The sequence below is a fragment of the Pleuronectes platessa genome, chromosome 8 (genome assembly GCF_947347685.1).
Source record: "Pleuronectes platessa chromosome 8, fPlePla1.1, whole genome shotgun sequence".
Lineage (NCBI taxonomy): Eukaryota > Metazoa > Chordata > Actinopteri > Pleuronectiformes > Pleuronectidae > Pleuronectes > Pleuronectes platessa.
Genome location: NC_070633.1, coordinates 5,740,339 through 5,752,547, shown reverse-complemented (window position 1 = coordinate 5,752,547; position 12,209 = coordinate 5,740,339). Strand labels below are relative to the sequence as shown.

The 12,209-nt window shown below is 41.1% G+C and overlaps 1 protein-coding gene across 1 annotated transcript; it reads left to right on the top strand.

The window, feature by feature from the left end:
- The first annotated feature begins 9,309 nt into the window (after positions 1-9,309).
- Positions 9,310-11,114, top strand: LOC128446174 (uncharacterized). The gene is made up of 2 exons (XM_053429143.1): positions 9,310-10,184; positions 10,399-11,114. Exon 1 carries the CDS (start codon positions 9,349-9,351, stop codon positions 10,180-10,182), a length of 834 nt encoding a protein of 277 aa, XP_053285118.1. The 5' UTR covers positions 9,310-9,348; the 3' UTR covers positions 10,183-10,184; positions 10,399-11,114.
- The last annotated feature ends 1,095 nt before the right edge of the window (positions 11,115-12,209 follow it).

The window sequence follows — 12,209 nt, the reverse complement described above, 5'->3', positions numbered from 1 at the left end:
CATGATAGTAACCTTTGCTAGGAAAGCTCAAGCTCCCGGCGTAGCTATGGCTTAAGGCAGCAGCTCGACCTATTCCACTCGGGACCACCATAGTCCTCCACCATACTAATACCCACTCAGGGAATGATTGAGGGTTAACATCCTCAACTCCAAAAGATCCCTTTTGTGGCATTAGGATGTCTCTTAAAGTAACAAGGTAACTAATCTACATGTGTATTTGTATGTGATTACCCTTAACAAGTGCAGGAATGCATCTGCAAGTGGCTCTAGTATTGATCATTTTATATTGTATGTCTAGTTATGATATAATCACTGGTTGTAATAGACTGCAATTATTCTTTAGGAAATGACAGAACCATGGGTCTTAAAGATGCCTCTCCCTTTTCAGAGAGTCATTCTCCCAATCAAAGAGCCAGAGCGGATAACATGAGAAACGTTGTGAGCCGGAGTCTCAACTCCTCCTCTTCTGAATATGTGATGTTGTTTGCGCTGTAATCCACTGAGCAGCCAGGACGTCCCTGAGCTGATCAAATGTCCTAACTAAGCAAGAATGGATGAGTAGTTTTTACTGGATGATTAGACTAATGTGACTTTAATTGGTAGAGGGGAGCTGCTAGTGTTTAGGTCTGCAGGTTTGAAAGGTAGAATCTCTACAGGTCCACCACATAGACACCAATATTCCTGGATAAACCAAGATCATTATATGTTTTTAGCATCATTATCAAGATATGTTTCTCCAAACATGTGCTTCGACAAACACAATCACCGAGTGTGCAAACAACCACTGACTTCCCTGAAATGTATGCATGAAATATTTATAATGTCCCGAGGAGAAGAGATGTGAATTTGTTTATTGTTTTGTTTTTTATAAGTGAAAGTCAATAAGTCACCTATCATGCTGCAGCTCTGAGTTAACTGGTTACTTATTTTACTTTCATCACTACAAGAACAAGTCAACAAACCAACAAAAGGTTATGAACACACACAGCTTAACAGGGTTTTCATATTACTTCTCAATGTGTAGATTAGAGTAAGAAAAGTTACCGTCAATGTGAAGAAGCTGAAACTCTTCAAAGAGGTGTAGTTTAAACCAAGGCAGAATTTTTACAAAGCTTATATCACAACATCCAATCACCACCCTATAGTTATCATACACAGGTAAAAGCAGCTAGAAATGGGTTCTCTATGAATTATTGTGCCATGTCTGTGACATACAAGAAATAAGACTTTAAGTCTTGTTGTTTTATAGATAACTACATTTCACCTAATTTCTGATTCAAATTTTGTTTAAATTAATTAAACACAGATTTAAATTTAAAGATGTTTATTGTATTTTTGACCCCTTGTCTGATGATAAAACAACTGGCTTGAGTGGTCTGCTGTGCCATTTCCAGAAGCATTCACAACAACACAAATCTTCCTGAGGGGTGGTGCAGCAGGCAGTGGCAGGAGTCAACTCTAAATTGCACTGCATAGATCACATGTTTTGGTTTGCAGCATATCAACTCCCAATTTGGCTCTCTTAAAAAAATTAATGTTTCTTTGTTATTTCCTTTTGTTTTGGCCACAGCAACTGACATTTGCCATGTGCAGATAATTATTTTAATTCACAACAACATCACACTGTTCAACTGTTATAGTTGTTTACCCTTTAGTTTATCATGTTCTTCAGACTGTTTTGATTATGCAGGCTAATTTCTTAAATTGGTTCAACAACAGGGAGCAGGGCACTGTAAGTAGCTGACTTTATATAAAGTCACGTAAGGTCGTCACACAAATCCAGCCATGTAGAGCTGGTGAGCAGACCCTGTGCACACTGATGCTTTTGCTCGAAACAACCTTGTCTGGGTTTTGGCATGAGGACATCAGTGGTAACAGTCCAACATACATCACATCTGCTTACCTCCCAGCCTTGGACAAGGCTAACTATCCTCTGAACAAACCACTGCTCCTTTCAAAAGAGGAAGTGTCACGATAATGCTAGCAGAAGGACATCAAACTGAAACTAGCGAGGCAGCTCACAGGTTCATGGCAGGAGACAGCTCTCACCCTGGGGCTTAGCAGGACACGCGGTCTGTCTGGAAGGAAACATTTACATTTTGGAGGATTCTGTCAATCTTGCGTTTGATTCAGATGCAGAGAGAGCTGACAGAGGTGTTCCGCAGATGTTTTATCTGAGAAAAAAGCAAAGCTCACTCAACAGAAAAAAACCCGGTCAGGAACATCTTGACTGAAGTTGTATGAGGTCTCTTGTAAAGATGATTTCATGAAGATGTCCTTCCTGCTGAAACCACAGATCTCTTTACCACAGAGGATGTGTGCTAGGACAAACCCGACAGAAACACTCTCCTTGTTTGTCTCAGTGTGAAAGACGATTAGGAAATGTGTGTGTGTGTTTCATCAGAGGATGATTGAGTGCTTATTAAAAAGAGAGAGAAACTGCCCAACACCAAATGTCCTTTAAGTTAACCTTTAATATAATTACAGCCTACGAACAAAATGTCAAGAAACTACACATGAAGCTGTGCATTTTCCGGGTGTGCAATAATTACAATAAAGCTTATGTTGGATGGAGTCAGTCAACAGAGACGGGAAAGTGCTTTTAGTTTGAAACAGGTAAAGGAAGTGTTGCAGTTTATGTTGTGACATATTCCACGGATATGAACATTGAGACTGTGGTGAAAGATCATGTTCACTGTCTATCTTGCTATGAATCGCACTTGGTACACTGGGAAAATAGACACGCTCCTGATTCTCTAAGAGCATACCCATCCCTCAAACTTCCAGGGCAGCCGGTTCTTTACACTGCACGAAAAACCACATTTGCATTATTCACTGCAGTTACTGAAGACTATACATGTATTCATGTGATACTTGATGTTGTATGTTGTCCATATTGTAAAAAAAAAAGAAAAAAAGTACTAGGTAGATTTATTTACATACAGCACAAATAGTGTAAAAAAAACAACTGGCCTAGCCAGTGAAAACAAATCAGGTGAAGCTTGAAATGTCTCTTTGCAGCCTCTGGGTCATAAGTTCTTTGTGGGACTCTGTCCGAATCTGCCCCAGTGTGTAGACGTCTGTGGTGTGTAGCTGTGAGATCCAGTGTAGCTTCTGGTCTTATTTGAAGTGTGGCTTACAGGTCGCTGAGCTCCTGGCTGTGGAAGGATGGATCCATGTCATCTGTCTCGCTTCAATCAGCTGTAAACACAATCAGTACAATTAGCACAGTTCAATGACAACATATACCTTAAGTGTAACCGAAAGCGATCTCACGGCTGACATGCTTTATGTGAAGCACAGTGCACTGTGTCACCATCTGAGGAAAGAAGGTGTAAAATCTGTGACACTCTTTTAAGATGCACATGGGGTGAGATACAGTAGCAAGATTTAAAAGTGAGAGCAACAGAGTAACATGACCATATTTTGGCAGAGATTTGTTTTGGCGCTAAATGCTGACATTAAAATGTTAACACATTCACAGTGATTTTGGTGATTAAAGTTTAGCACATGATCTCTACCATGCTCACCATCCTACTCACATTTGCTGAATAAACCTGACCTGAGGCTGTCAACAATTCATAGAAAATCCATGTGGCAATTGTCAAAGCCTTATTTTTGTAATGACAATATTCATTTATCAGGTTTATTAATTTTAATATCACCTTGAACAAATACAAAAAATCCAGTGTGACAGAATTGCACAGAAAGAGGAAGAAATATACACAGAAAATAAAAACTACACTGCAACAAATGACATACACAGTTTGTGTGTGTCTGTGTGTGTGGGCATGGGTACATAAGAGTGTGGTCGGAGCAGGGCCTGAGGTGATGATGGTGCTGAGGGATTAGTAAATGACCCTGTCTCACTCTTGCTGGCAGAGAAATAACTACTTACTACTGACTTTCACCATGCAGCCATAGCAGGGAAGTAAGTAAGTGTGTGTGTGTGTGTGTGTGTGTGTGTGTGTGTGTGTGTGTGTGTGTGTGTGTGTGTGTGTGTGTGTGTGTGCGTGTGCGTGTGTGTGCGTGTGTGTGCGCGTGTGTGTGTGTGTGTGTGTCCTACTGGACTACCTGGGGGAGTAATGGAATTTCTGCCTTTGTGTCTGCAAAGAAAAAGACCAATTGTGTGGACTTGCCCTTGACTGCCACTGCTGCCGCACTGCTGCTTGAAATATAGCTGTGTTAGGCAAGTGTGTGTGTTTGTGCTTAGCCAAGGAGTTGAGATAATTACACTTTCTTATGTCTGTATATACACAGTGGCTTCAGAAGGATTTTGTATTAAGATCTCTTCCGTTTTTGTGTTGAAGATTTGATAAAAAATGGGAAATAATATAATCTGTTTTTCACTACAATCTACACTCAATAGCCCATAATGACAAGGCAAATTTTTTTTGTATATCTGCAAATTGATAACTATTTATACCCTGAATTTGGTATGTATTTCAGCAGCCTGTTCAAGATGTATTCCATTCTTCCTGGTAGATTTTCTCAATGGAAAGAAAGCGAACTGACAACTGACCTCGTCTCTCCCCAGATGTTCAACAGGGATTAAGTCTAACCTTTAGCTGGGCCACTCTTGAAGCCACTCCGGAATGCTTCAGGTTAATGTCATGCTGAGAGGTGAACTGTTGCCTCTTGTTCTTACAGAATCGACAGTATATGGAGTGATTTTCTTTTCTTAACCCGCAGGTTCTGTGTTGTTCTTCACAACTGAAATAAAAACAGCTCCGTGGCTCACAGACGACAATACTGTGACAAAGTGTGGAACAGTATATAATTCTCCTTAGTAACAGTGAAGTTAAACTCTGACAGTAATGCTACCTTAAAATAAAAAAAAACTCCTGTTGTCCATAGTCAGCTCAAGAATAATGATAGCTTGTCTACTTCGGATATAAGCAGTTGTTTCATTGTAAAATGCATAATTTAAATGCGTATGAGCATAAGAGGGTCAGCAATGTTTGTAATTGATCGCTCATGATGCATTCTACACTGGCAGCTGAGGCTACTGCGAGTTGTTTTCTTTAAGAATGCGGTCATGTGACAGGCAACTGACAAATCAGCAAAGGCTACGTTTTGCTCACTAAGACCCAGCAAGTGGTTGTGAGTGTCTATGTAGTTTCCACACAGCTCTGTTTCTGCAGCTAAAGAGTATTCAAACTAAAATGGGTCTGCAGCTTTTCCAAACTTCTCTGTTTGAGTGGCTCTAAAACTCCGGAGTAGTACGGAAACCAGACACATCTGTACCAAAGTTGATACATTTTAAAGAAAACCCTAGTGTGGATGCAGCTTATGTTTTAAAATGCACCAGTAGTGCTGTTTACAACTGATTTGAACTCAAAGTTTGAAAAAGGACACTGACCTTGTTTGGAAATGACACACTCACTTGCTGATTGGTTCTTATCAATCACTACTTAACTACAAGCAGCACATTAACATTTACTTTCAGAAACAGTTCCAACTCATTTTCAGTCCAAGAAAAGAACTCCCTTGTGTTACTTTTCACCATCGCCCGTTCATAGTACTGTAACTAAGCAACCAACAGAACAGCAGAGTGGACAATCATGCATGACGCATACAGTGTCATGTGATATGCATTTTCAGGTTAATGTGCATTCAGTCCCACAAATATTTTTTTCCCATTATCATGACATCACATTACTGCCTAATTAGTATGGACAGAGATTATTTCTGAAACAGAGCTACAACATTTTCATTTCCCCCCACAAAATGTCTTTCAAGAAAAGGCTATGACAGTACACTTCACAGAGATCAACCTCTGGGTCCGGAGGCTGTCACCTATTTTCCCACTCAGTTTTATTTCCACCCCACCAGATGTGACATTTGAGTTGAGTTTATGAGTATCTCCAGGTTGAAGCAGTGACCTGATCGGTTCAGACACCTTTAACAGCCTGTAACTGGTGTCGTACACTGATTCACACTTTTCGAGTGATGATTCCAGTCAAGCGGTCGCCTTAAGGAAATAAAACTGGAAATGAAAATGGACTATTAGTGGAGGAGAGAGGGAAATGTCTTGGCTATTTTGTCAAGAACTGAGCAGGATCTGTCTCAACTGTCTCATGATGGATTTCCTGCCTTGAAATGAGATGAGAAGCCGTATAATGAGGAAGGCCTCAGTATTTCAGACTTCTTAAATTTGCCTGATTATAGAAAAAAAGAAGAAAAAAAATTATATATATATAAATATATATATACGCTAATAAACTGCATGTATTCTGAACAACTGAAGGCAACACATTTAAACTCATGATGGAGTCATATACTGGTAACAAGGACATTTCAATGAAGACTGCAGAGAAAACAAATGTGCTGTTGTCGGAAGAATACTAATTAGTCTAATCAGTCTAATCAGTAGTAGTGCACCTGTCTCAACGTGAGGCTCCCAATGGAAACGTGGCAAAATGAACTGCCAGAGATTACGACCCACAAAACCGGATGGAGGGTACATGGATCGATGGGTGGCTGGATGTATTTTGGGGGGGAAATTCATAAATATTGCATCTCTCAGCCAGGGATTACGACCCACAAAGGAAAAGCATGATGGTTGAATGGGTAAATAGATGCATGGATGGATGGATGATTTTTTTTTAGCAAAAATTCATAAATGCTGCACCTCTCAGCCAGAGACAAAAGATTAAAAGGATGGATGGATGGATGGATGACTTTTGCGAAAACCCATAAAGGCTGCTCAGCTCGCACCCTGCAACATGCAGTTTGCAAGTGTCAGACAAGAAAGGTTTGTCAACTTGATTCCGCTGCAGAATGCCCCCAATCAATCCACGTAAACCAAGAAATTCATCATCTTTGGAAAATCCACATCAAAATAGATGAATGGTAAAAACTCACTCAAATCCAGCGATGCAGAGCTTATTAGGCTTTTTTCAATTTTCTTCTGCCCCACAGGGTTGACACTGTCAGTTGGTCTGCTGCTGATGGGCACTTCAGATCAGTGTCACTCACAAATGTCATGTCAACTGACACTGTATTGACAGTTAATTAGTCTTTATGTCTGTCTCTCTTATTTTCAGGAGGTGGAGATCTACTATCTTCATCTCTCTAGAGCCTCAGTGTTAACACCACATGTTTTCCACATGCCTGAGCAGTCACCCCATGTTCAGTATAGTGTCAGTGTAGGTCAGAGTGTGTCATATTATATCAGGTCCGGTTCTACGGGGGTGCATAAGCATGCATTGCACCCCCAAAAAAATTGTTTGCACCCTCAATTGAAAAAAAATAAAGATTTTTTTTTTTTATAAATATGATAAAAATAATAAAATACTTGCTCACAAAACAAATTGTAATGAAACTTGTGACTATTTCCATTAAATACCGTTGAGATATGAGCATCCGACATCACTCTGACTGTTCAACAAACTGACAAAATCACTCCGCATTTATGTATGGTGTTTTGTTTATATGTTGCTTGGCAACAGTCCGCTCAGTGGGAATTTATTTTTGTTGCCGGAAGCAATTTCATTCGTTTATATGATTAAATAAACAAACAAATCACAATCTATTGTCAATTATTATTATTAACAGTACATTTTACTAGTATATATTTTGCTTTATACTGTTGTATAAAGCAATATCACACTCGAGGGCGCAATGTTGTCGCTCTATATGATTGGCCGCCGGCCGGCATCGTGTGTCATGCCGGCGTCGTTTGCAAAATGCACGCACCCATAGTATATCTATAGCGCGCACGGTAGTGACGTTGAACTTCTTCGGCAGCAACAGTTATATATCCGTTGGATATCCATTTAGGAATGGATATCCGAAAATGGTTAAAAAAGAACACAGCAGAAGACATTAACCGGAGCAGGGAGGAGGATGGAGACAATGTGGGTCACGCGGCAGCCGGAACAGTTGACGTTACTTTGGCTTCTGTCAACGTCAGCTCTATAACCGTTGTGGAGGCTAGCACTAGCAACGCCAGCTCAATCCTGCCCGACTCGCTGCCTTTGCCTGCGCCGCCCTCACTCCCGGACAAGCAGCCTTCGGCTTCGACACTGCCACCCGTTGGCGGCCCGCAAGTGCCAGGGGATCTCGGATCAACACAGCCTACCCAGGTATTTCTTAAAACATATCCGACTCGCCTGTACAGTGGGGTAAAGCGGTCCTTTTGCAGCTCGTGGTTTGCTGCTAGAGAATGGCTAGAGTATTCGTGTGAGAAAGATTCAATTTTCTGCTATGCCTGCAGAAACTTTGGGTCAAATAAAAACAGCACCGATGCTTTCACCATGACTGGCTACAACAACTGGCGCCATGCTCTTGTACGTGGAAAGGGGCTGGGAAGGCACGAGTCCAGCAAAGAGCACATGAAGTCAGTGGCATTGTGGAAGGAGAGGCGTACAAGGAGTGTGACTGGTACAGAGATCTCCACACTTGTAAATACAGCACAACTGGAGAGGAACCGCACCTATGTAGCAGCTATTGTTGACATCATTCAATTTATAGCTTTAAACCAGCTGCCTTTTCGTGGCTCAGATGATGCTTTGGATGCAAGAGGTGAGGTGGGCAGTGGCATTTTTCTTGCATTGATGGACTACACCCTTAAAAAGGACAAGGACCTTGCTAGGATTTTTAGCACCATCCCTGCGAATGCCACATACACATCACATCCAAAATGAAATTATTGAAATCATGAGAACAATCATCACAGAGGAAATAGTGAAAGATATAGGAGAGGCTTGGTACACATTAAAGGTTGATGGCACCAAAGATCCCACTGGCTGCGAAAATATATCCATAGTGCTTCGCTACGTGGACACAAGCAACACTGTAAGGGAGCGACTTGTCTCAATGGCCACTACCAAACAATGTGATGCCAAGTCTCTGACTCAGCTGGTTTTGGCACAGTTGAGAGACATTGGGCTAAATACAGCGAAGGTGCTCAGTCAGTGTTACGATGGGGCAAGTGTCATGTCTGGAGTACACGGAGGGATGCAGAAAATCGTGCAGGAAGAATTGCAGAGAGAGGTGCCATACGTACACTGCTTTAATCATCAGTTGCATTTGGTTGTGGTGCACGCCATGTCTTCTGATTTCGCACTGGAAAACTTTTTCAGTGTATGCACCTCACTCTACAAGTACTTCAAGAAACCTACAGTGGCTGCAGTGTACACGGGCGAGAAGTTGAAGAGGTTGCTTGAGCAACGGTGGACAGGCCACCTGGCCACAGTGACGGTGATCCTGAAATCAATTGATAACATTGTCCACTTGCTTCGTGGGATCGAAGGCTCCCAAACCAGTGCAGCAGAGGTGCGGATGGAGGCCACAGGGCTTTTGAAGGCCATTACCCAGCCCAGCTTCCTGTTCATTGCCTGCATGACGCATCAAATATTGAGTTTGCTTGATCCTCCCAACACTGCACTCCAAGCCAAATCCACAGACCTCTACACTGGTGTCAGACTGGTCCAAAGTGCCTTGGCGTGTGTTGAGAAGCTGAGATGTGATACTCAGTTTGACACATTTTGGGAGAAATTCTCTCAAGACAGACAGACCTCAGAACCTCCTGCAGCAGCACCCCCACAGAAACGACCAAGAAATTTGAGCCACTTGAGTGACTATGTGGTGGACACCACAGTTGGTCACCGTCAAAAGGAAGCGGAAGAGAGGACTGGGTGTAAAAGACTGTATTTCAGTACATTGGATGCTGTAGTGGGAGAGATTAAAGCAAGATTCAGCATAAGAAACAGCCAACTGGTGCAGGCCCTCTGCACCTTACACCCAGGGAGTGAAGATTTCCTGAACACAAACAAAGTGAGACCACTGCTTGACCTAACAGGCACAGAGATGAAGGAAGCTGAGTTTGCTGTAGCACAGCAGTTTCTGCAGGACGAAATGGCCAAATCAAATGAAAACTGGACTACACAGGACATTTTGATACGATACTGTGAGCCTCTAGCAGCCATGCCTACTGTGCTAAAAACACTCAAGCTGAGCCTTACCTTCGGTGCATCAACTGCAACATGTGAAAATTCATTTTCAACTCTCAAAAATGTGTTCAGTGAACACAGAAGGAGCATGCTCCACAAAAGAAAAGCCTGTCTCATCCAGATTGCTGTGGAGAAGGACCTCACCAAGAAGTTAACTGGAGAGTGGAAAGAGACGCTGCTAAGAAGATTCAGCACAGCTTCAAGGAGGCTGCAGCTCTTCTGAGGGTAAGAAATATTTTTTGTAATCACATTTCAGATTTTATTGTATCAAGTATTATGTTTATTTTAACATGATTATGTATCCTACACTGCTATAGTTGTTGGGTAATGTTAGTCATTTTATTCTACTGAGGGGGGAATACCTCGTTTGTATTAAATATAATAATGTACAATTTGTTATGTACATAGTTTAACCTTTGACTTTTGACTGTCCAACAAGGATCCTGTGCCCCCTGGTGGATCAAGTGTGCCCCTGTCTTGGAACCTGGGACAGTTTGAGAAAATGGCTGCTGACAGCCTGATGTCTACATACTGGTAGTTGTTACAATTTGAATGACATTGTAAAATTATTTGTTCATATATGTCAACAACAGCTTCTTTTATTAATGTATTAAATGTATTATGTTCATAAGAACCCATATTTCTTTTTATTGTATTTATTTACTGTTATGTTAACTTTAAGAATTATACTGATTACTTTTTGGACAAAGTTCAAAATCTGAAAGTGTTCTTTCCTTGTTCAGCTAAAATCTGTTTTATTTTTAAGTGGCAATGTAAAATTATTTGTTATGTCAAATATCCTGCCCCAATTTATAAAAAATAAACGTTATTTTTGAATTGCAGTCACATGTTTTTTTTTTTGTGTAGAATTCTGTTCTTTTTTACAACTCACACATCACACATATCAAAAACCTATCTCATATTCAAAGCTATCTAAGATATCAATAAGCAAATGTTGCAGCTGAAATGTTCTCCACATCACAAGACATGATATGATACCATCTTTTAAGCACAGTAATTGTTTGTTGTCTCAACATGTCAGTAGAACTACACAGAAGTGCTTGTCTATGGTAGAAAGGCCTGTGTGTAAAAAAGCGAAGTCTGAACTGAAGCTGGGTAGCTGGTTTGTATAGTACTGGTGCACCCCCTGTAATCTCAGATGCACCCCAAGGCATTCTGTTCTGGAACCGGGCCTGTATTATATGTAACAGGACTCTCATACTACCACATATACAGAAAGACAATCAAATAGAATAGTTATGAGGGGATTTTGTTGTCTACACAGTTAGGTGAAAGTTATTTCAACACATTGGTAGGTATAACAAAGAACAACATCACCTATCCATTTTAAATAGGATACAATACAATAATACCCCCAAAAAGTCCTTCCTGCAAGTTCTCCAAAATCCTAAGATCATTGGGTGACCATTACCTCTTACAAATGAGTAGGGGGGCACTTCTTGTTCTATGATAATTTGTGTGAGTGTATTTATTACAATGCTTTTGGGAAATGCCTAACCCTTGCTTGTCACCCAGGGTCCAAAAGGTTTGGCTGTTCGCTTTTGACCTCACACTCCGGGTGAAGTCCAGGAAGTTGGCTCAACGGCTTGTTGGTCCTTTTCCCATCGCCAGGGTTATTAACCCTGCTGCAGTCCGTCTCTGCCTTCCCCGGTCCATGAGGGTCCATCCGACACTCCATGTCTCCAACCTCAAACCTTTTTAGGAACACTGGCTTCGCATTTGGTATTTGAATGCAAATATTGAATGTGTTTTACTATTTTTATTTATTTTGTACAGGGTCATAACGGTTTAGAATAAGTTACAGTGCATCTATGAAAATTAGACTGAAAATAACATGTGCTGTGTGTATTTTACAGGCAAAGTGCTGGTTGCCGTTTATTTTATGTTTATTTTATATTTCCTGTATTTTAAGCATAGTGTTGATCTGCCTTTTTGTCTCTTTTAGTGCTATAGCTGTTGTTGGTCCCCAGTCACAGGATTGGCTGGTGCAGTGGAAGTTCATTGGTTGGTTTGCGGTTTGCTGTGGCACTGGTGTGTTTTCTGTTGAGAAAAAGGGTTTAATGTATGTATAGTTTGTTACTCATGATAGCGTACTTCCAGTGCCCTAGCCTGCTGACTGGTGTGCCACACCACTGCAGCAACTTTTGAATAAACCAGCCTGTTATGGCACTTTGACCGAACACTGACTTTTGGCTTTATCATTAAAGACTAAACAGGAGTCTCACTATG